Source organism: Scophthalmus maximus, chromosome 11 (assembly GCF_022379125.1).
Source record: "Scophthalmus maximus strain ysfricsl-2021 chromosome 11, ASM2237912v1, whole genome shotgun sequence".
In the NCBI taxonomy this organism is placed as follows: domain Eukaryota; kingdom Metazoa; phylum Chordata; class Actinopteri; order Pleuronectiformes; family Scophthalmidae; genus Scophthalmus; species Scophthalmus maximus.
This window is the reverse complement of record NC_061525.1, coordinates 19253753-19279253: the sequence shown is the minus strand read 5'-3', so window position 1 is coordinate 19279253 and position 25501 is coordinate 19253753. Positions and strand designations below refer to the sequence as shown.

Genomic DNA, 25501 nt, shown 5'->3' with positions numbered 1-25501 from the left:
TCTATGTTTATGTGTAGCAGTCTGGGCAGGTGTAAATGGGAGGTTTCAGGTTGGACCCTGCTACAAGTGTACAAAGAATTATGCATGAATTTTGATGGAGAGAAAAATCCCAGGCATATTTAGGAGACTGATATTTATTTGGTTTGTTAAATCCTTACGCAGCCCTACAAAATCTGTGTAGCCAGGTAACTGGTACTCCAATGTATATGAACATCTGCAGTCAGCCGTATATGTGCTTGTAATGTATGTGGAGCAGAACCTGAAAAAAAACTTCATAATTAAAGTAATGATTCATAATTTCTTTCATTTACTATTAGCTTTTAACCCGCATCACGTGTACGTTTTAACACCAGTTTCCTGTTGCATCACCTGCTTTATTACCGTGTGTGTGTGTGTGAGTGTGTGAGTGAGTGAGGGACAACCGGTCTGGCCTGTAGCTCTCTGACCGTCAGTAACCCATACGACAGTCACCTCGTGCCCTGCTTCCATTTCGGCCCGCCCCTTGCACGCGCCACCTCCACGCGTCCAATCACAACGCAGGGCACCCCATCACTTCCGGGCTCGGATAGGGGAAGCGCGATATCGACGGACAAATTAAGAGCCGATGGACGAATTCACGTAAGACGGCCGCCTCATCTCTCTCACGCATCTTGAACGCAGCAGGCTTGACAGTCGCCTCCCCGCTGCCGTGACCGGGACAAACCACGGACAGCCTGCCGGGAGCCGGTAACGTTCACCGGTAAGTGTTAACGTCGTCCAGGTGCCGTTTTTCCCCAATGCGCGTTTACACCCAGATGTGAGGGATGCTGCGGTCTAGTCAAGCTGCCCGAGATGGACAGACACTGTTCTGGAAGTACCGCGGTGGATTCTTGCGAAAAGTAAAATGTGTTGCGGGAGGTTTTGCTGCCATTTTGACTCTTTCATTTTAATGTTGTCGCGAATATAGCGCGGCGCAGTTACGTGCTAGCTAATGTGATTAACATAACCAAAGTTGAGAGAACAACTAGTGTATTTCATGTTTTATTTTTCATTTGAAGATGCTTGTTATGATTGTGTTCGCTGTTTCAATTGAAATTTACAATTTATCTGTCTGTTTCTATGCTGCCTCCTGCAAATATGCCAAAACCGGAAGTGTTTTTGAATGAAACTTAATCACGATGGCTTGTTTTTGTTGTAAAGATAAAATATTAATAGTGTAATGAAAAATTATATTACACGTATTTTATTTTGAAATTGTGAACCGGAAAGTTACTTGACATTAGGAGTTGCTTGACATCAGTCAGCGGGCTGATGTTGCGGTTTGACCACTGGATTTTAAATCACATTTAAATTCCACAGCATGGTATCTTAGTTTTTTTTCTAATTACTAAGCTTCAATAAGTAGATATGATAATTATAACAATAAGTAACAACAATTATTATTCTCATCAAGTAAACTTTGATACATTTCCTATTGCAAAATACAGACAAATGGGACACACTTGCACAACATGCATTCATGTCAACAGGTCAGGATCTGTGTCACCTCACAGTAATCCTCACTCACTTTTACAACCTCAAGCTGCTCACCACTGTTGACACAGCTGAAGGGAACAGGCCTGTGGCAGTGGCTTTCGGATGATGCCGGTCACATCAGGGATGGTACGATGTGCTTACAAAATGCACAAAAGCTCACTCAGTCTTTCATCCCGGAGGCCATGTTTCTAAGAAGTGCGAGCGAGGCACACAAGTCTACATTATAATGGTGTGATATAACATCACTGAAGTGAAACATTTTGTTATCGGTCCAATCTGTTGAGTTAGGAGGGAAACTCTAAACGTTTTCTCTCATCTGCTTTCCTCACTCCACCTGTGACAAAGACATTCACAGTGAATCAGATGATGCAGTTGACGGAATCAGAGCTTCTATGATTTCGGAGACGTTGAAGGATCATACAGTAGAGAGAGGATTAGTTTGGAGACTGGCATGTGACAGAAGTTTGTCACAACGCGAAAATGAAGAAACCTTCACTGAGCCTCATAATCCAACCAATTGTGTTCTGTGCTTCCGCGCTTTACTGAAATCACACTTGAAAACTTTCTGTAGTTCATTTGCAAGCTTTTGATGATGTCATTATTTAAAATGGGCAAACACACTTCTTTTGTGCACCCACACGCCCTACCCACACGTACAAACACACCACATGCACCTCCTCACACACACACACACACACACACACACACACACACACAGTCTGACCCGTGGGACCCAATGGCGTGTTTGGTGCGTCGTTTTGCCACAATGGTCGCGTTGAAGCTTCTGCAAGTCTTGAGCCTGCCCGCTTAGCCGAGTGGGTGAAAGCACAATGACGTCGGCAAACAAAAGACCCCATTCACACAATCTCTTGAGGAAGCAATGATTCCCTCATACACACGCACACACACACACACACACACACAGACACACACACATGTGCCTGCTCACCCCACCGCTACGTAGACCATGCCACAATATTACTCAATTTAATCCAGTGGGTGGAGGCGGCCTGCAAAGTGCCTACTCGTTACATAAAGCCCACCATTAAGCAACTCCCAGTCTGCAGCTAACAGTTTCTTGTTAGTTTAGTTGAGAGATTAGAGTCAAGCTTCGCTTTGGTGCGAATTAGGGCCTTGACCTTTTGCTGAGGCAGGAATGAGTTTCCCTTGTTCAACAGGCTTGTGTGGTTTGAACTTTCAGAAAGACCCAGTCTGATCTTCGTGGTGTGTAAATAGCTGATGCACATGGATTATGACTATGACTCTACTCACAGATGCACATTTATGGCAGAGCCCTTTGGTTCCAGGTGGATCTGTGTCTGTATTCGTGCATAGATACCTTTTATGCATCATATCAGCAGATATACCCTCATAATTCTAACAAGTCTGCGACTGCATCTCCTCATCTCTCCGCCCCCTGTGCAATCTGACCAGTACAGCAGATTCCACAATGTCTGTGAACGAGTGTTGCCGTTTTTTTGGGAGAAATTTGAAAATATCTGGTACTTTTTAGACAAATGCTCGTTCATCTACAAAAGTCATAATAGGTTGTGATTGGACCGGCAAGTTTTCTGCCGGTTGGATATCACTTTCCAAAGTCTGGCAGAGCAAATTAAATGAGCTCCCAGATTTCATCTGGGCCCCAGGCTAATGGAAAATAAATCCAAAATAAAATCTTCATCTAGGGGATATAAATGTGGTTTCATAAAAAAACTGTTGGGCCTTGGAGGACGACTGAGTGACATTCAAGTTTAAAGCTGTTCCAGCTCCATCCAGCCCAACATACTGTAGATATATATATATTATTTTACACCAGACTAAATCGTCTGTTCATTTTCACAAAACAGCAGTGGAAGAAGTTGCCAGCGCCCTGCTCTGTGGATTATTTTCCTCTAGTCTGAGTTTGTTGAACCCATTGCTCCTCTGTGGCCTGTGTTTCATCGACCTCGGCTATATGCAAAAAAAAAAATATGACAAGACAGTGAAAACAACAAGCAAACGCTGGATGATACCATGCGATGGGATATATGATCTATTCCACCTCGGTACAGTTTTGTGGTTCGTTGTTGTCCTGCGATGAAGCGAGGCGTCCCGGCCACGTAACAAGACACCAGGCAGAACAACAGCGGGTCCACGTCCCACAGGGAACAGATGGTAGTCCAGGAGTGTAACAACGCTGGTTAAATCCTTGATTTATTTATGAGTCTCAAAGGGACACTCGAGGGATGAGTGTGTTTGAGAGGGAGGCGGGTGCAGTGTGAGTCAGTGGGCAGTTTTTGACAGGAGGATGTGATGCTTCAGGGGAGACAGATGAGCATCTCCCTTGTATAAATAATGAATTAGGTGCCTTCAGATAGAGTGTGTACGTGTGTGTTTACTCAATGATTTTTTTTTTTGCTGCAAAATCACAAATAGCTGATGGACAATAGCAACGTCAATATGCGTTAGGCCTATTTCTATCACTCTTTGTTTTTGTTGTGCTTTTACTGCTCTGACCGGGCGGAGCTGCAGTGTCACCCGCTAGCCGAATCTTGTGATGTCACAACTGAGAAAATGAAGATACTTTCTGGATTATTTTTGTTGTTGTTGTTGGTTAAGCCCATTTTTTGGGGAAATCACCTGTCCCCTAGATATTTGGAAACCTGTCAGCGATAATGATGAGACAACCGTAAAGATGATCTGTGTTCAGAACTCTGGACAGCTCCCAAACTCTGCCAGCACCTACTGTATGTTGCAGGCTGCGTTCGACTTTATGTGGCTCTGTAATTTTGATTTACTTGAGAAGCCAAAACACTGGGATTTCTTACGCATCCATTTTGTCTGCAATGGAAAAGGCAAATGCCACGAGATCGGCCATTGTTTTCGGCTCACTGACCCACTTCAGGAAGTAGAAGTGTCCGACCTGAAGGCTGCCTTTTGATACTCCCCCCCGCAGACGAAGTCCATCCAGAACGCAGCTACAGTCGCCATCATCGACCTGGTAGTTTGTAGTGAGTTGGTGTGTCCGTGTGCAGACAGAGACACAGTACAGTTACAATCAACTTGGAAGTGAGATAATACACACATCCATTGCACAGGTCACTCAGCTGAGTAAATATGTGACAGTCCATCTGAGCGACCCCCATCATACACTCTTACGTCATGGAGTTTAATGGGTACAGTGTGACCCACCACTTGAGCTACAGCTTGTTCTCTCTCTGTACTTTCTGCTTAGTTTGTCTAGTGGCTTGTACACTGTCACACACTCACAAACACACGCTCATTCAGAAACCTCTTACAAACCCTCTTACACTCAGTGTCGTTTACGTCTGTCACAGACACTCTGTCCATTTCGTCTTGTCAATATCCCCTCTGTGTTCTTCACTCTCCAAGTCTTTATTATAATTTTTTTTTTAAAGAAATCTGTTATTTTTGACACTAACTATAAGTGACACTGGCAGCTGGTTGTGCCGTGCCCCTGCACTGGATACAGGAATTGCATGGAACATTTGAAGCACAGAGCTTTTCTTCTCCTTTTTGTGAAGTGCTCGACATCATATGACTGACTGGTCTGTTTCGGTTTCTGAATGAGTTGATGTTCTCAGGCGGCAAAAGCTTAGGATCATTATAAGTGTGGGCATAATCTCATTCTGAAACTAGTTTAACAGGGAATAGGAATTGAATGTGAGTTGCTGCTCTAATGCCAGTTCAATGCCATTCATTTTCCAGGGGTTTTATTGCCACACAGTTCAACTGAAGCGCTCTAAAAGTAAGCAGGAAGAAAGAGACGGGAGCAGAAGAAAAGAGGAACCGACTGCTGCAGGAGTTTTCTCATACCTCAGCCTCGTCCTCACTCTCTCCTCACTGCTCTTCGACGTCGTCACAGCTTCACCGTGATGAAGCGGAAGGAGGATCTGAACCCCATTCTACTGCTCCTCTTCCACCTCATGGTGTGGATCTACACCTTCATCACCTTCCTGCCTTGCTACGTCGCCAGCTGGGTCTCGGTGCCCGTCGCGGGGGTCTCCGGCACCGCTGAGGAGCGAGCCAAGAGGGCGAAAGCCCGCTCCGTGCTGGGATGTCCCGAGGGACCCTACAGAGCGGTGAGTGCCACCAAGACGCTGGTGGCGTCGCTGCACCCGGGTGTGGACACCCTGGATAAGATGTTTGAACGCGCCGCCACGAGGTTCCCCTACAGGGACTGTCTCGGGACGAGGGAGGTGATCAGTGAGGAGGACGAGCGACAGAGCAACGGGAAGGTGTTTAAGAAGGTAAAAAGTTTTAAATAGGTAACAACCATAACACCAACGGCAAGTATGGAGGGAAATAGTTCAAAATGTTAGGAAATACACTTGTTAAGAGGTTGGATTGAAGGGTGAAGAAGATTGATGCCACCTTCACATCAGTGCATTGAATATGATGCTACAGCCATGCAGTCAGTTAGCTTAGCTTAGCACAAATAGTGGAACCAGGTAACTTCATAATTAGCTCAGGTTTATGTTTGATATGAGAGTGGTATCGGAGTCCTCATAAAAGTGAGCGAGTGTTATTTGGAGTGTGTGGTTGTGCTCATGGTGCCTGCTGCATAATCAGGAGTTGGTCAACTTTGCTGCGTCACCTTGTTAATCTGATCAGCCGTGTCCTTTCTAATCATTTAAACCCTGCTGTGGAAACACCGATTGCTGCAAGAAAACACGTCTTAGCTGTTTATTTCATCACAAAACACGGCACAGTCACCATTCCTGTCAGAGTCTGTGTGCTCTTCTGTTCGTTAACCACTAGGAGTCAGTATAACCTCACTAATACAAGTGCAGCACATAAGCCTGTTTTTATCTTCTCCAGTAGAGGAAGTAGTTCTGTTTGGCAACAGTGAACCAACTTCCACTGTTGTTCTCTGTCCCCGCCCCCCTCTGCAGGTAGTCCTGGGTGAGTACTCCTGGCGCTCCTACCAGGAGGCCTTCACAGCAGCGTCCCGGCTGGGCAGTGGCTTGGCGTCACTGGGCCAGCGGCCGAAAAACAACATCGCCATCTTCTGTGAGACGAGACCCGAGTGGCTCATAGCGGCCCAAGCCTGCTTCATGTACAACTTCCCACGTAAGTCCAGGGCGTCTTTTCCCATCCTGCCAGAAGTTATTATTCATCTGATGAAACAATGAATTAGGGGCACATCTGCGTCATTGCACACACAAATCCAAACATTCAGACAAACACAACTTTTTTTTCTTTCTGAAAAGTCTTGTGATATTTGACGGATAATTCTTTTTTCTTATATTCTGATTTTCAAAACAATGGTCGCCTCTGCCGACGTCCCTGCAGTAGATGAGATGGTGATAAATGCATCCTGAAGATTTCACTGTTCATGCAACATCAGTGGCAACAGAAATACATCTAAGAAATAAATCTGCACTTAAACCTTAACCCACACTTTCAGTTATACTGTTGCTGCTTTTTTTTTTCTTCAGTTAAGTTTTTCCCACTGAACATCTTCCAAATGTGTCTGAATTAGGCAGATTTATAGCCCTGTGTGTGTGCGTGCGTGCTTGCATGCATGCGTGTGTGTTTGCAGAGGATAACTTGTAACATGCAGGGCCCAGCTGAGACTGAAGAAGGTCAATTTGTCCCTTCTGCCTCAATGTTATATAAGTGTCCCATTTCTCCTCATTCACTCCTTTTTTCCATCCTTTTCGTTTTGTCTTGATGGAAACATTCGCACTAAATTTTTTTTATTTTATACATTCACAGGACTCCTTCAGTTTTGTGTCACAGTAGCCATCAATTTTCTAACCTCACAAACTACTCACAAGATCCTGTCAGCTCTTTTTGGTTTCTTCAGGTTGAACAGGTCTTATATAGGTGGTTACAGTCAAATCAAAGAAAATTATCAAAATGTTCCTGTGAACAAAAGCCTTTTTTTTGGCGATGTTCATGTCTGCAGCAGCTAAGGGATTCCATGCTGTCTTACTCTTTGATATGTACTTTCTTTATGAGCATCCGCAGCAGTACATTAAGTTCATTAAATCTTTTTGATTGTCCTTGAAGGACCCCTCATTTTCTCTGTGTGCTTTAGTTTATGCTCCATTAAAGTGTCACGTTTTGGAGACGTGTTGCGAGCACAAGCCAACAAAACATCCTCGTAAAGCATCTCTCTCTCCTGCAGACACAAACAGTGGGACAGTGGATAACACTCAGTGTGGGGGTGGGAGGGAGGGGGGCAGAGAGGAGCTAAAGGTTGAGAAGAGTGATGAAGAATGGACGGAGGGGAGGAAAGAGAGGGAGAGGAATGAGGGCTGATGGCGTCAGAAGAAGGGGTGAGAGAGTCTACGTGAGCATCTGATGTTGATAGAGGCTTCAAGGAGTCAGCCAAAGGCCCCCAGTGAACTCGGAACACTCAGTGTGTGTGTGTGTGTGTGTGTGTGTGTGTGTCTGTGTTTGTGTGCGGACATTATATATTCACTGTATATTGCCTCACTGTCAAAAGGCAAATGTGCTCGTCGTTTGTTGTTGCCTTGAGTTTCATGCACCATAAGCTAAGTTTAATAAGCAGCAGCCGTTACACAGACTATAAAACAATACTACAAAAACCTCCCGATTCCAGTTTTTGGCTTCTTTTCACGTCTTAAACGTCAGCTGACAGGGGTTACGTGCTCCTGTGTGGAATCGAGGAAGTTAGGCTCTTGGGATTCTTTAAAGATCCCGTTTGGTGGATAGAAGAATGCAGAATGACAGAAGGATTAATGTCACAGATTTTTTCTTTTTTGTTGCTACGGACCAGAGCCTGGTTTATTCAGTTTTCCGTATAAAAATGAATTGTAGCTATAGTAATGTGTGTGTGTGTGTGTGTGTGTGTTTGTGTGAAAAGTTGGAGTGCAATCTGTGTTTAGATCTCACGACTGGAGGTGTCACATCCCTCGTTCACACACACACACACTCACACTCACACAGTAGCAGAGCAGGAAGTGTTCAAGCTCCATGACGCAAGCAGGAGATGTCCCTAAGCCCTGTCCCATAAACCCTCTTGTTTGAAGCGATGCAGCGATGCAGAGTTACAGACGGCGTTACTCTATGTTTTCCATCTGCTTCTCTTTCTTTCTCACTCTCGCTCCGTCTCTCTGCTATTCTATCTCTGAAAAACAGGTTATGTTTTCATCAGCCTTTGTCGGTTTGTTTGTTTGTTATTTAGCAGGATTATGCAAACACTACTCAACCGATTTCCATGACATTTTGCGGAGGGTCGGGGCATGACCCCAAGAAGGAACCCATTCAAATTTTTAAGCAAATCCGGGTAAACAGGACAGGCAGATCCAGGAATTTTCGGTGTCACCTCTTTATCCTCCACTCTCACCCGTTTTCTCTTCCTCCGTCTTATTTATTTTCCTCAGATGCAGGAGTTGACCCGAAGGCCGTTAGAGTTTTCTTCTGGTGCTCTAATCTTTGCACACACACGTACCCACAAACTTGAGCAGAAAAGAAGCAGAGGCACTAATTCACAAAGCAAACACCATGTTTTTAAGGAAAGAACTGACTGACACTGACGCAGATTAATCTCATCACACATTCGCTTTGCGGTAATCATTTTATCGGAATAGCAATGTGAGGGAACAATGAAAATCTTTTGAATATTAACATGATAAAAAGGCTCAGTCAGACGTGGGGATGTGAATGTCTTTATACTGCTGTCAGTTTGATCATATGCAGCTGGTCACCAGCAAGCCACTATCTACGCTGTACACGTGCTTCTCATTTTTTTGATTCATGGACCGTGTCAACATTTATTCCATGAGTTGGCAAACTACAAAAATGCTGTGGGGAGGCCGTTTCCTTTGTCATCATGACAACATAACACTTGTGCCTCTAGGCCAGTGGTTCTCAAACTTTGTTCTGGCATGTTGACGCTTTCGGGAGCAGAAAAAAAACCAACCACCTACAATTAAATTGTAGGGGGTTTATGACATATATTGTGGGGGTTTATGACATGTACTGCAGCCAACCAGCAGGGGGCGATTCCGATGATTTGACTTTGACTGAGCTGTCATGTCGTCCATCCTCATTTTGAGTCAATGGACTTCACAAATGCTCTTGTGGCTCAACTGGAGCGAATCATTGGCTAGAATTGATTAGAATATTACTACGACTAAGTGAGTCTGTGCAGGAATGCAGAATAATCAATCCACCACAGTGGATGTGGAAGACGCCGGTCATTAGCTGATTTAAAGCAAAAACACAAACTCATAATAGCTCGGAACTACTGACCCTCGTAAGTGGACACAAGTATCTAAGTGCACATACCAGTGCTCCATTAGACATATGCACTTAGTCACAACACACACCAGTACTGTTTATATCCCCCAAAGAGTGCTTATCACGCAGTGAGCGTGCAAGTCCCATTGGCTTGGAGAGTGAGCTGTGTCCCCTGGAGGTGCCCGATGATGTCATCATTGTAGGAGTGGCATGACCAGAAATGCTGAGCGAAGTAGACACAGTGCACGTACATTGTCCGTCTTGGCGACTTTGTAACAGTCTATATGATGACGCTATCCGGTGTGTGTGTGTGTGTGTGTGTGTGTTTTGCAGTGGCCACCCTTTACTCCACACTGGGAGGTCCGGCCATCGCTCATGGGCTGAATGAGACTCAGGTCACACACATCATCACCAGCAGAGAGCTCCTGGAGACCAGACTCAAGGTTAGAACACAAACTCACAGTGAAAAATGTAAAAACAACCACCACAAATCTGTAATTATAGGAAATATATAAGGCTACAAGCAAGCAAGAGTATTCCTACTGCACTTACAGCAGGCCAGAGGTCATGACTATCTCATGACTGCGTAGAAGAGGAACATGTATGTGCATGTGGATAGTAAATGAGGAACCACATCCAGTGGCCTTCAAAGAAGAGAGAAACTATACTGGGTCATCTGATGAAACTTTTGGCAATTCGGATTTATCATGTGCTACCATGCACAGACAGTTCAGCTGTTTTGTGAAAATAAAAATAGTGGGCCCAAGTGAGAATGCAGCACGAAAATCCCTGCTGTGAATGCATCTGACTCTGACAATCTCCTGCTAAGTGCCTCATATGTGAAAGAAAAACTCTGGGAAATGTCTGCACCCAATTTTCCAGATATTTTCCAGAGTTCATGTCTGAAAACAGCTATACATGTACAGAAGGTAACTGCAGTTTAGTATTTGACTCAGTTTTCCAAGTCAGGGATAAACGTGATGATATGGAGTGAGCTGGTGATGGGAACAGTATAAGACAAGTAGAGTCTTTGACAAGCAGCTTCTAGGCCTCTGTTATCCATATTGAAGAATCCAAAACCATTAGACAAGTGCTGGTGAGGGAGGAGGAGAGGAGCAGCGTGTCTCCACAGAAAAATAATTCAGTGCAGTGCACGTGCTCTGTGTTAAGGTCTGTTTTGGACAGGTTCAACCTCTGAACGTAAACTGTGCTCTGGCGTTTCCTCTTCCCTTTTATCAAGGAGGGATAAACATGTGGATTTCTGGTTACTTGTCATAGAAGACACCTGGTTTTCATCTTCAGCTAATGTACAGACAACTCTTTGATGCTTTTAGTCTCCTCATCGGTGTGCTCATGCTTACGTACGTGTGTGTGTGTGTGTGTGTGTGTGTGTGTCAGTATATCCTTGTTGAAGTTCCGAGGTTGCAGCATATCATTGTGGTGGACGACACACCAACCTCGTGGCCTGGGTATCCACGTGGCATCACCGTCCACAACATGGCTGCTGTCCAGAAGCTGGGGGCCACACCTGAGAATGGTAAGCTTGCTTTTGTGTTTTACAGATTTTTATACAGTTTGGTCTAAAAAAAAGAAAAAGAAAAAAGCAGCATCAATTTATTTGTTCTGGGTGTGTTGTTCATAAGACTTACTACTATACTTTGGTATTGTTTTGAAACTTCCCCTATAACATTGTCGCTTCTCAGCCACCTAAAACAATTTAATTGCATGAAGTGACTCATGGTGTCATGCATGATATAGTTTGTCCATCACAAATTCCAGAAGGTAGAACTAATGAACTTGACTTAATGCAAAGAAATATTGAAGTTATTTCAAGCTTTAGAAATGTATTCATAATGTGGATATGCAGTTCATTTTATGTCTCATGAGTAATGAATACTAAATATTTGAAAGAAGTTTTCTGTGGCCTATTCTACAGTCTGAGAAAATAACCCTGATGATGTCTATCAGGGATGTTTGGCTAACTCCCTCGATATAATTTCATTTAGGCAGCAGACTGAGTTCTGATTACTACGGATTTAGTGGATATGTAGAGCTTGACGTCATTGGTATAGTAATGGAAATGGAAATCATGACGAGGAAGGGTGTTTCCAGGGGGGGGGGGATGAAAAGGAGAGGACCAATCACTGAACCCTGGGGGACCCCTTGAGACAGTGGAGTGGCGGGGGAGGGGCAGTTGTTGATATCGATGAACTGTTGCCAAAGTTGGTGTAAAAGCGCTGGACGCGGACAATCTCCTGCTGCGTTCCTCTTTTACATTGCAAACTCTGGAGAATGTCCAAACACAATTTTGCAGCCCTTGTCCGGAGTTCATGTCTGAAAACAGCTTCTGTGGGATATGAGGACAGTACTGGGAGGTGGAGGTGGTGCAGCTTCTTCCCACAGTCCTAAAACATGCAGCTTAGGTTAATAGGAGACTCTTGAGTGTGAATGGTTGTTTGACAGCCCTGCCTTATGCTGGCGACCTGCCTTACAGCTTGGACAGCCCTCACACAACCCTCAAAGGATAAGTGGTATAGATAATGGATGAATGGATGGATGGATGGATGGAGAAGAACAGTGTTGTTGATGGTTTCTAAAGCAGTAGTGAGGCAGAGGAGGTTGAGAATGTTGAAATGACCAGAGTCTGAGTCATTCTGACATTGACGTGCGTTCTTTTCTGTGCTGTGTATTAGGGTCTGAAAGTGAGAATCTCTGCTGGTATCTTCTTTAAATTCCAAATCTCTCCACTCCACAAGTGTGAATAATGTATTGCTGAAAAACAAACACAAATGCACCCTCTCCCTCAGGAGGAGGTGGCTGAATTAAGAGATTTCTCCCAGGGGTCAAATCTGAAATGCTCCATGTTTGAAAATAAACTTCCTGCTTTATAGAATCACTGGAGAACGTTTCATGCCTTCAACCTCATCTTCTATGACTGTACAAACTGCTCCACTCAGTGCATACCCCTTCGTTTGTGTAGCATAACTTGGTACCAGACAGTCCCTCTCTGAATGAGAGCGTCATGGCGAGGTTCTTCTTGAGGTCGGAGGTTGGGTGGGGGCAGATTGGTATCAGCCATTAGGTCATGTGAATGTGGAAGTGCTCACATCTGGGTTAGCTTAGGGTTAAGGCGATGCTTATTCCGTTGGATCCAGTCAACCCCCCTCTCGTCTTTTATTGTGGCCCCTTGAACCGACTGACCCAAAACAAGAGAATTGGGGAGTGTCGTGTGCAGATAAAGAGTCAAGGAAGTAGGTTTAGGATGGGAGGATGGAGCACTGGGATGTAGGGGAGGGTCATGTTTACACATATGACTGTTAACTTCACATGACATCACCTCAGAGAACACACTCCTCCATGCCTTGTAACGAGGAAGACGAGGGCCCCTTCCCCTCGAGACTCCAATGTACTCAACAGTCCTTTCCTCGCCTTCATGTCGCGCTTCATCCTCAGTTTGATTTTTCGGGGGCCTGCTGTGCTCAGACGTCTTAAATCTGCCTTTGCTCCACACGATGTTAAACAGAGTGGAAAAACACGACCAGTCTCTCATCCCCCACATGACGAGTACACTGCTGCTGGGCTAGCAAACCACCAACTGGTTTTGTTTCCCCCCTTTAAACTGTTTGGGACGTTACTTATTTATTCAGACAGTAGGAGTCCGAGATCACAGGGCAGGGGACTCATCCATCTGTGCTCTCACTGTGGTGTATCTCTTCAACTGTCCCCTAGTCATGCATTCTTTGATTTCAAGAAACATGCACCTTAGTCTTTCTTGGGTAAATTATCTGTCTTGTAGCCGGAGTTAAAGTCGACTCCTCTGCGTGTAATAACCAGCCCTATCATGCATTTGAATGGAGCCAGTGCAGTGGCGTGGTCTGGCAAGAAAGTTGTAAAAGGTGTAAAAGTGGATGCATTTTTTGTGCCTGGCTGTCACGCGTCTGAGTTTAGCTCACGTGTGTGTGTGTGTGTGTTTGTGAATCATGTCTTGCGTGTTTTCTCTCTCCTCACATTTCAGCCGCACGTGAACGCAAGCAGCCGCTGCCCTCAGACATCGCAGTCATCATGTACACCAGCGGATCCACAGGCATACCAAAGGGCGTCATGATCTCCCATAGCAACCTGATCGCTGGGATCACAGGAATGGCTGAGCGGATACCTAATCTTTGGTAGGGGCCATAAAGCATGCTGGTTATCTACCTACCTTTGAAGTGTGTATGAGGAACATTTCTCCTACTTGCACACTCAGACTGTTTGAATGCAGCACCTTTCCAAGAATGTCTTGTGTTTGTAATCTTGTTCCAGATTTAAATGATATATTTCTTTAAACTTTGAATTGCCATTTGACTGGTGAAGCTTTGTATAGTACAGTATATAGCTAGTAGTAATCGCTCTTATTACCTTTTCATTTCTATGGAGCAGGGTGTAGACTCTTAAGAAGAGACAAGCTGTTAAAATCGCATTATATCAGCACAGTAAGGACATTAACTTCCTCTTATCTGCGGTTTCCAACTCTCTCCCTGTGCTGTTCGCTTTAAGATTGTGTGATAAGAACAAAATGCCAAATGCTCCTCTGTGCTAACTTCTTGGTCGGGGCGTCCGTGTCCACTGAGCACGTGCACATGTATTAATCAGCGCGCTTGCGCCATCATACTACACGGGTATTTACATTAAAACAAAAACCGACCCTTTCCCTGGGGGAATGAGACGGGGGGTGAGAGGAAATGCCGAGGAGAGGAAGCAGAGTAAGAGCGGAGGAAGAAACCGGGAGGATGGGAGTCAGGGTGAGAAGGATGGAGGTCAGAGGGGCTGTGGATGTTACCATCACAATCAGACTTCTTATTAAAATAATGGCTTTCCTGTGTGTATCCAGTGATACAGTTGTGTAAACCTCCTCATCGTGTATGCCTTGGGTTTCAAACATCTCACATTTAATGTGATTCTTTAGAATCTGGGGGATCCAGACAAACTTGTGTTCACACAAACATGTGGCCAGTAGTTAAGTCCAAGCTGAGGTAAAGATAATCTCTCGGATGCACAGAATTTATCTTCTCAAGATTACTATCATTTGATTTTATGATTTTTAGAGCTCATGAAATTTTGTATTAAGCCTGATTATACAGCAGATTGTCCTAGGACGTATTACATTTATTCACATCGATCAATTTAAATGGAGGTACGGCTTGAGTTAGATGGTACTGACTCCTTTCATGTGTCTTGGTGTTGATAGTGAGGAGGACACGTATATCGGCTACCTGCCTCTCGCCCACGTACTGGAGCTCAGTGCGGAGCTCGTATGTATTGCTCATGGCTGTAGGATCGGCTATTCCTCACCTCAGACTCTTTCAGACCAGGTAATGTAAAACTTAAACACCTTTGTTTGATCTGTCTGTCTGTCTGTCTGTCTGTCTGTCTGTCTGTCTGTCTGTCTGTCTGTCTGTCTGTCTGTCGCAGTTAAACAAGAAGGTTCCTCTCATTTTTGTACGTAAAAATATGTACCTGAAACAGGCAACTGCTTATTTTATATTATCCCCCTGCCAGTACATCTAAAGCTCAGTAATTATCTTATTATATTTAGTTTGCTTTCACCGTACAAAAACCAAAGTATAAAAATGTTGATTTGTGTTTTTACAGAGCTTTATATATGTTGGACTGTTTCTTGGCTAGCACCAGTTTGCTAGACTTAACATAATAGTTTGTGAGCTTTACAGGTCAGGCTGGTGTCAGGCAAGCTGTTAACCCTGTTCCCTGTCTATATGCCCAGCTAACCTTATTGGCTGCTGGCTCTACAGCTGCATATTTATTGTAGGGCCAAAAAAGCGAATAAGTGTATTTTTCCAAAATGTCAAACTATTCCTTTGAGACAAGATTTAATGCTAATATTTTTGAGAAATACTTACTTATGGCATTTAATATTATTATTCCATACACTCATAATCACAGTGGCACTACACCACACACTGTTGCACTGAATCTTTCAAAATCCCACACCCTGCCTTTCCCTTTGGTGAACACCAGCAGATTAAATCATGTTTTTATCAATGATAAATTCCTTTTGTTGAGCAAGAAAGTAGATGTCAAGTTCAGATCAAAAGTTACAAACCTGACCTGTACAATCATTATAGTGATATCGCTTCTTTTCTTTCTTTTCTTTTTTTTATCCCCACCCAAAGTCAACAAAGATCAAGAAAGGAAGCAAGGGAGACACCAGCACCCTGCAGCCCACTCTGATGGCAGCCGTTCCGGTATGTCGACACACTCAGCACACCACGATGCACTTAACAGTCCAATGTCTGAGAGGCCCGAGCATTTGCGGTATCTCTCATTGACTCACTCGTTATTGAGTCTGTGTTTTTAAAAAAAGAAATGGTGTTGGTTTGAGAGCAGATTTCACTCCAGCTTTGTTCATAGTCCAGCTGTGGAGTAGCAGTAACAGAATCCAACATCTGTCGCTTGACTGACTGTGACGTCGATACTCTCTACCTCCTTCCACTGGTCAATGCTCTTTATCACTAAACAACGTGAAAACACCCAGAGGCTCAAATGGCATATTTGAGGTTGGCTAGTCCTGCTCATCCTTTTGAGTCATATTTCAAAAATGAATCCACTTCAGCGGTGATGACGCCAGAATGGGCTTTACTCAAAACCTCGCATGGCAATATTTATTGTGTCAGTGAAAGAGCCGAGCGGGTCTTCCACTCTGCTGAAATGCTTTATTAGTTTTGGATCGAGGTTACAGTTTAGGGAAACAGAACGCGGGGCGTGCGGTGTGAGCTGAGAAGTGAAAGTTTGTTGTCAGGGGTTGTTGTTAGAATTTATTCTAATTGGGTGTCCACACTTTTGGTTCAGTTTAAATGCTCCGATTATTCTTATTATGTGATATATATAATTCTCTAAAAACCCACGTTGCTGTAGACTACCTGCTCAACACCAAACAGCTTCTTTTTTTTAACAGATCTTTTCCACAGAGTTAAAAAGAGAGTGAATGTTGGACTTAGGTTTGTCCAGGAAGTCAACTACAAGGGAAAGCTAATGTTGCTCTGTATCAGAAATATTTGTAATAAATGATCTGTTTGCTAAAAAAGTTCATCATATCAACTCTAGAGGGGTGACTGTTAATCACGTGTACGTGTTCACTTCTTGTTTCCACTTCAAATCTAAGTTCCTCAGTAGTCATTTGTATGAATGTTGTGGAGCCTGTCACATCGACAACCTCTCAGTGAGTAACAACAAATAACAAGACAGGGAAAACTTTGTCGGCTTTTTGTCTGCTGCTAATTGACAGTAACTGGTTGATGGATGCGTAAAGGAAGCGTTACGCTCCATTATAATATTTTAAAGATTTATTAGACTTTATTAAAATCAAGGCTCTTATAACCTGTGGAATCCTGAGTGTGCTGCGATGACGCTGCTTCTAACTTTGATTCACAGAGACAGAAAATGACCAAACAGCTGGCGGTGGGACATTATAATTCCATTGCATGTTAGCTACAGTGTACGTCGGCTCGTCCTCGCCCCCTCCCATCTCCCAGTGGTCGTAGTGTAAAGGTCAGAGGCCCCTCAGTGTCTGGAACCATTCACAGCTGTAAACAGAACGTGAGAAAGCCCCATGTGGTTATCCCCACGACACACACAAACACACACACACACACACACACACACACACATACACACATACAAATTGTTTGCTGTGATATGACAACTGGCTGGTGCATGACTCCTGTCGACTTCCTCTCTCACTGCCTTTGCTTCACACACACAAACACTCACGCACCCACAGGGTCCAGCTGGTTTTTATTGTTTTTGGTTCTTTGTGGCCCTTTTCCCCATTTAACTACGAGTCCAACTTCTGCTGCTTTGGAAGAGGAAGGGTTTCTGTTGTCTTCACTGCTGCGTCCCTTGGACAGTAGGGAACCTGAGAATCCAAGTGAAGTCATGGACTCAACTGGAATATAGCCTGATTACAAAATAATACCAACTGCTTCCCAGCAGCATTCGTTTCCGTTCGCTCACCAGCCCACCCCCCTGGAGGCAGGACAGGGTTTACGGTCATCAACATGCCCCTTCGCTTATTTACAATTTTCTAGAGATTTTTCTGCCATTTTCTCACATGGGCTCACTCAGACATTTTTGGGAAATTTTACCCGGGGGGCGGGGGGGCTGGCGCTAGCAGGAAAGGTCCCGGAAAACGTGCGGTCTTCAGTGCATGTGTGAAAGTGGCTTACATAAAGTTATAAGGTTCTCTTATTGTGCACAAGCAGATCTCTCAAAAGCAAAGCAATCAATCAATAGTGAGGGACGTGGACGGCTCGAATTTCTCGGGGGTGCTTTCTGACACCCACTTAGAAATGGGGAGACAACACCACGAACGATCTGGAGAAAGCTCACCAGAGACTCATCTATCTAAGACAGTCGAAAAGAGGAGAGGAGAGACAATTGAACAAGGTGGTGCATCGAAAGAAATCCCTGGGCGTGATCTCACCCACTAGAAGGAAAGTCCAGAGGATAAAAGAAAGGCCTAAAGATTTTAGAGGACCCCTGCCAACCAGCTATCTGCCTTTTTAAATTTCACCCCTCTCATAATCGACTGGACAAGAACAACCACATTCCAGGAAAGTACATGTTCTAAAGCTGTCTGTCTCCTGACCACTACATCCAGCACTGCAGGCCTCTCGATAGGTTTTAGATTAAAGGGCACTAAAGCAGATGTCTTTTTATTAATCACTATTTATCTGGTATGTCACTGCTGCTGATAACCTCTGCTGGTGCTTGTGTTTTATAAAGACATTTTATATATTGAGGTTTTATGTATTTTAAAGGGCTGTGATTTGGGTTATTTATGTGTTTCATACTCCAGGATGTATTTTTCTTGTTCCAATCAACTTAGTTGATATGGCAATTCAGTATTGAATCGTGGATTGAGAGAAATGCTGACCACAACTCTTAAACTTAACACAACTTTCAGTCTCATTGAGTTCGCTGTCACTCACATTCACCTGTCTACAGCTAAAACAAAACTGCTCAGATAAACCACCCGCCGTTTCTTAGAATTTGATGCCAAAACAGAGCTGGACTTGGATATTTTTATATATTTTATATAGTATAATTTAAACAATAAGCAGAAACATCTGCATTTATTTGTTTAACATTTTAGCCACAAGGTTGGCTGTGCATCTTTACTTACTATAGTTTTCCTCATACCATTGTGCTGAATCTCATAGGTTGAAAAAGTTGACATTTGGCATTTATCTTTACTTTCATTTTCTTTTTAATATGACCGACCCAGAGATTCAGTTCAGTGGAATCCTATGGTTTTGTAGGTCACTTGTTGTGGGTGATCCTTCAGGGATCATTGCTGTTATGCAACCAAACATAAGGACACACATGTGTTCCACATTGTACTAATGTGTTCCTCTGGGCTTGTTGAATGGACATGTTGGATATTAGGATATACTCGTTATGTTCTTTATGAGCTCAATTTTACATTTTTTATATCAGGCATACATGGCGTTCATTTAAAAAAAAGAATTAGTGAGATGGGATCGTAGGAAACAGCTCCAGGGCTGAGACTATAGACCCACAGTAATTTCAGTTTCCTGTGGTTACCCTTTCAAATTTTTATTTTCCCCTTAATCTCTGCGTCATCCCACTTCCTCTCTCATCACCCATCTCTCTTTCTCTTTGTCACACCTCCGTCCCTGTTCCTCTTCCTGACTCCAGGAGATCATGGATCGCATCTACAAGAACGTGATGACCAAGGTTGAGGAGATGAACTGCGTCCAGCGCACACTGTTCATTCTGGCATACAACTACAAGCTGGAGCAGCTTACCAAAGGACACAGCACACCTCTGTGTGATAAGTATGTAGATATATGATACCGCTGCAGAGAGAGCCTTCCAAAGTTATAGAATTTTCTAAACCATTTAAAGAGCATGTGTTTTTCAAATGATCATATCATCCTCCCTCCTCCATCCAACCATCCATCCAGGTTGGTGTTCAGGAAAGTTCGCTCTCTGCTGGGGGGTCGGACGCGAGTCCTGCTATCCGGAGGAGCGCCGCTCTCCGCGGCCACACAGCGCTTCATGAATGTGTGTTTCTGCTGCCCAGTGGGTCAGGGGTATGGCCTGACGGAGACGTGCGGAGCTGGAACCATCAGCGAGCGTGAGCAGAAATGGTTTTATTTAGTTATTTTAATGCTGTAAGAAGGGGCTGAAACGTTATGACGGACAACTGAGACTGACTCAAGATTGGTTGAGTGCAGGTATCGACGGAAACGCAATACTGCGGCTCCACTCCACGCATTTAGTTGTAGCTGCTAGCATGGCTGGACACTGTTTATTTGAAATCACCAAGTTGCAACCCACGTGACGTCACCCGTTGGTTCATTAGCTGCCGTTTTGAACCCTGGAGTTTCGCATTTTGACTAGCGCCATGTTGGTATGGGTTCTTTTGGGACCCAGATGTAGGAGCGGGGGGTGGGACACGTGCAGCCATGCACCGATTGGACGATACTAGCTGTCAATCACGCTGTATCCATGTTCTTATGCATACAGTGCTTTATCATCTATTTTACTCTAAATGCAACCACAGTTTACCAAGTTAACGTCATGCTGTGTTGACGAAGACTTGAAACTAGAGAATGAATCATAAACTCCTCAGGAAAATGTTGACTGACGTTCTAAATTGTGTGGGAAGTAGAGTCATTTTCTCTACAGCAGCAGTAGGTGGTCATTAGGAAGAAGGGGGGGTATTTGATCGCAAGGATGGAAAAATTGGTTTGGAGGAAAATAATGAGAAGCCATATTATGAGAAGTCATGTGTGGGTTGTAGTAAACAGAGAGGGGGTAGATTTTGAAAAAGACGATGCTGTGGTGTGGAAAAATCAACACTGGCAACAAGTCATTAGGCTTTTAGCCTCTTATTAAAATAAACACAAATGAATGTCCTCGTCCACCCCCCCCCCAAAAAAAAAAAAAATGCCACTCATGCAGCACTTCCGCTGGTAATGGCTGCGGCAATAACCTGGTTTGAACCATAAGCATTGCTAACACATTTGTGAATTAATTGAAATCCTCCCAGCGCTTCCCAGACAGACTAAACCAACAGAGTGACCGGTTGCCGGACTCTCCGCTGTAGTAATACGAGGCAGGAAAACACTGTTTTGTGGATATTCCTTTGGGATGGGGTTTCCATGGCAAGGGAATAAGTGAGGTCATGTTGCTATGGTAATAAATATCATGCCTTGATGCTAGCGTGCTGCCTGATCATGTGTGTGTGTGTGGTTTGTCTGTTCCAGTGTGGGATTACAGCACTGGGAGAGTGGGAGGGCCCCTGGTTTGCTGTGAGATAAAGCTCAAAGACTGGGTGGAGGGTGAGTGAGACTGGGAGGGGAAGGGGCTACACATACACACACACTCACACACAGAAATATGATGAAATATATAGTTTGACATAGATTCACAGAGACATATTTTATTTTCATCAGTCCTTGTTGCTTCTCTCTCTTGTTAGTCACTTTGTGCAAACACCTTCCTGAGTTTATTCGTCCATACACCGCTTGTTTCCACATTTCCTTGTCCAGCGACACCATCAGCATTTCAGGAGTGATCACTATAGTTGCTTCATAACCATGTAAGGGAAGCAAACAGCTTTTTTCTCCACTCCTGTGCAATTTCCTTTTTTTTGTTTTTACTCAGGAGATCATAACTCATTTTTATTGCACTCTGTTAAATCTTGATGCTAATCAAGTTGAGTTCTATTGCTATAATCTAAAAAACAACATTATTTTGCAGCATCGAGAGAATTGAATGTTTGTTTTATTGCACTTCATTTCGTTCACTTGCATTTTCATCCACTGATGTAAAACCTACTTTCAGGTGTTTACCGTAGCACAGACAAGCCACATCCCCGAGGAGAGATTCTGATTGGTGGACCCAATGTAACCATGGGATACTACAAGAGCGAGGATAAAAACCAGGAGGACTTCTTTGTTGACGAGAATGGCCAGCGGTGGTTCTGCACAGGAGACGTGGGAGAGTTTCACAAAGACGGGTGCCTGAAGATAATCGGTGAGGAAAGATGGATGGCTACATTGTTGAATAAATATGTAGTTGTGTAGATTATAAATATGTAGTTAGGTGGTCGCAGATTATCATTTAGAAGTGATCTATCCTGGTTCAGATGCTGCAACATCAAAAGCACAGATTATCAACATTGTGTCCCACATTCCTGGATTTCATCCAAGGGAACCTCTCTGCTCTGCTTCCATCCATCAGCCTGACTGGACACCTTTCACCCGATCAGATTTTACCTAATTTACCAGAATGACTCCATGGTGCTGTTTACTTCAGTTTGGCCACAGCCCCCTACTTGTCTCTAATATGTAGATGATGCTGGTCAAATATATACGCAGTTTAATGGAAAGTGAATCCTCCCGTCAGCTCCCTCCCTTCTCTTAAAGATATCCACCCATGTGCACATGGACAAACGCATGTTGTTGCAAGTAGCTGACTCTGTTGTGTTTCCAGATCGTAAAAAAGACTTGGTGAAGCTGCAGGCGGGTGAGTACGTCTCCCTGGGGAAGGTGGAGGCCATGTTGAAGAACTGCCCGCTGCTCGACAACATCTGTGCCTACGCCAACAGGTGTGTTCAAACAAACAAATCTATAATAGTGTGTCATGGATCCAATGCATACATCAATATCTACATCATGAAATCCAGCTGTAAGAAAGATGTTGGACATTTATAATCACTACACTGCTCTCACTTGTTCATGGTTTCACTTGGATTTATGAAGAAAAGCCATTAAAGTAGATATAGTTTTGCCTCTTCTCAGTTATGTACTAAATTTTCTCTCAATCATTTTTTATGTTACTAGTAGTGACAAACTCTGCTGCCCGCTAATCATTTTTACCTCTAATGAAATTGAGCACAATCATAGACATCAGTACCCTATATATTCTTTGATTTTGTTCATCCAGTTCCATGAATTATTCCTTGGGAAATAGAAAAATTTAAAAAGTAAAGCAAAGAAAGTAAAAAAAATAAATACTTGATCCACCTCTTTGTCCAGATCTGCAACAAAGTTTAATGGTGGAGACCCATTCGGAGCTACAACTGGTTTTAATGATGGTGGTGCCTCCTGCTCTATTTGATACCACAGACAGAAATACACTGGAAAACCAAATGTGCTTGTGACTTTTCTGACTCATGATCCAAACATATTTCTTCAGACAGAAATGTTTATTCGGTTCTGTGTCGCAGCGCAACACATTCAGTTTTTAAAAGATTATGAAGTCACCATCTGTTCATACTCTGTTCAGGCATGTGTTGTTTGCATTTCCTTACAAGGGTAATTATCTCACTTGGCGCAGGATTGATGGTTCCTTCTCTCCATTTCACACATTCGTGCTCCATCACCTAATTCGGCTTCACTTTCACTTGATGGAAACCACCGTGTCCTGTTAGTTGTGTCTCTGTGTTTCTCTCACTTTGAGAGAAATGTCTGAGGCCGACAACACGATGAGAATGAGGTTGTTCATTGGTTCAACACTTGCACATGCGTATTGTCACATTTCTCCTAGAATTCTAAAGATGGCGGACAATCAGCCGTAACGTTTCATTCATTTTCATATTAATGCTGGGCTTCAATCTGGTCCAGGTTCCTGGTCCTTGCCGATCAAAATGAAGAATATATTGCTGTCAAAAACAAATCATCACTAAATCTTTGTAACGTCAACGTATGTACCTCTCTTCTTTCGCTTTTCCATCTGCCACCGTCAGAGGAAACGGAAATACGCAGCTACCGTACAACCGATCACGTTGCGATCTCTTAATCGCGTTGTGGCCCTAGCACACGGCCGCAACCACGGCTCCACTTTGACACATCCTCTCGCCTTCCCACTCTGCAGTGACGAGACGTATGTGATCAGCTTCGTGGTGCCCAATCAGAAGCATCTGCTGGCTCTGGCTGAGCAGTACGGTGTCCGGGGCTCGTGGGAGGAGCTGTGCAACAGCAAGGCCATGGAAGAGCTGGTTCTCAAGGTCATCACTGAGGCGGCCCTCGCGGGTAAGAAAGGCTCAAAGACGTGATCAGTGGTTGAGTAACAAGTTAAAAGGAAGCAGCTTGACGTCTTTACAACCTAAGAATCCATCCCCGTTTGTGTTAAAGTTATGTTTTCCTCTGTTGCAGCCCAGCTAGAGCGCTTTGAGATTCCACGCAAGATCTGTCTGAGTCCGGACCCTTGGACTCCGGAGACGGGATTAGTGACCGACGCATTCAAGCTCAAGCGCAAGGAGCTGAAAACACGCTACCAGGACGACATTGAGAGAATGTATGGTGGAAAATAACAGCAATTACGGGAGACGTCATTGTTCACTCTCAAAGCTCAGACCAACACTCGACTGAGAAACCCAGTGCCCTCTCACTCCTCCCCTCGCTTTTCTGCTCCCATCAGTCAAAGAGCCCCACCCCCCCCCAAAAAAAAAAACGGGCTGGAAAGTGTTTAAAAGAAAAAAAATATTCCTATCTGCTGCTGCATTTCCCCTTTTTCTTATCCAGGTGTATGACCTCTGTGTGCAGATGTTATTGGTCCAGATGTGAGTAATGAAACAGATCGTGCGTTAGCTGCTGTCGTCTGTTGAACTCCTGGCCAGTGCCGCAGGTTGGACAGGTCTGTTGCTTTCTTCTCATCCATGACACGGGATTTTTTTCCCCATAATTTATTTTCATTTCCAAATTCTTTTGGTTTTTTACATTCTTTCTCCCAACTCTCCTTTATTTAACAGTCTTTCCTGCAGGTAAGGAGACGGTTAACGCTTTTGTTTGTTTGTTTTTTCTTTTTCTTTTTTGTCTTTTACATGTTTTGAGTTCTGTCAAAAGGTTTATTTTTTCTGCCACCCACCGTAACACTTTGACTCTCATGCTCGTGGGACGTCTCTCACATTAGCACATCTTGATACCAAAAGCACTAAAGTCATTTGAGGGCAAATGAGAGCAGCCTAGTAAAAATACCGAGGCCATATCTGGATTTAGTGTTCTCTTTAGGATAATGAGAAAAATTGCATCCTGTCCTGTCGGCTTATTTTGGGAGCAAAAGTAGTTGTTTAGTTTACTGAATTTTCCTACAACGATAAGATTGTACTTTGGAAAATGCACTTTTACTTTCTTGTTTGACAGATGAAATCATTGTGTAATCATTGTCATCTTTGATAAATCATAGTGCAATATGAACATTTATAATTTCTGCAGAGTGGGGTGTAAATAAAACCTCCTCGGAGTGGAAAAATGATCATCACACTCAACTTGAGCAACGTCAGTGTGTTTTGCTCACAATTTGTTTCGCAGGACTGTCATCACCAGTTTAAAGCCTTGTTAAATATTTTTGTCGTCTTCGTGAGTATGACGGAGTGTGGGAACACACACAAAGCACAAACGTGGCCCCGGCATCGCTCGCGGCGTGGCACCCGTTGCCTTTTTTTCTTTTGATTCTGAGCCTTTCTAATTCCTGACTCACTTTGACGTTCCTCATTAAGTGTATATAGAAATATTCTCCATGTGTAGTGTGTGTGGAGCGGTGATCAGCAGAGCAAACACGCGCATCCTCTGTGTTAACTGAAACTTTATGACTGTGGACAGTTTTTAAAGCTCCTCTCTCGCTCTCTGAATCGAGAGCCCCGCATTGTAACATAAGTGAATCCAACTATTTATTTGTAATTTGCCTTTGTAAAATACTCAGATGAAGAAAATAAAAACATTGAGTTTGGTCTACA

The 25501-nt window shown here is 43.8% G+C and overlaps 1 protein-coding gene across 1 annotated transcript; it reads left to right on the top strand.

Moving 5' to 3' along the window:
- Positions 1–530: 530 nt before the first annotated feature.
- Positions 531–25501, top strand: acsl3a (acyl-CoA synthetase long chain family member 3a). The gene is made up of 15 exons (XM_035622064.2): positions 531–739; positions 5224–5765; positions 6411–6588; positions 10066–10175; positions 11131–11269; positions 13748–13898; positions 14960–15083; positions 15903–15974; positions 19450–19589; positions 19719–19891; positions 21027–21101; positions 21607–21798; positions 22258–22372; positions 23641–23798; positions 23922–25501. Exons 2-15 carry the CDS (start codon positions 5391–5393, stop codon positions 24077–24079), a joined length of 2160 nt encoding a protein of 719 aa, XP_035477957.1. The 5' UTR covers positions 531–739; positions 5224–5390; the 3' UTR covers positions 24080–25501.

What these genes read in the sequence shown, in the direction of transcription:
- acsl3a (XM_035622064.2), top strand. Translation starts at nt 5,391, where the DNA reads ATGAAGCGGAAGGAGGATCTGAACCCCATTCTACTGCTCCTCTTCCAC. An exon ending in CGGGTGCCTGAAGATAATCG is followed by an intron (nt 21,799 to 22,257) that starts GTGAGGAAAGAT and finishes TTGTGTTTCCAG; the next exon opens with ATCGTAAAAAAGACTTGGTG. An exon ending in ATCTGTGCCTACGCCAACAG is followed by an intron (nt 22,373 to 23,640) that starts GTGTGTTCAAAC and finishes CCCACTCTGCAG; the next exon opens with TGACGAGACGTATGTGATCA.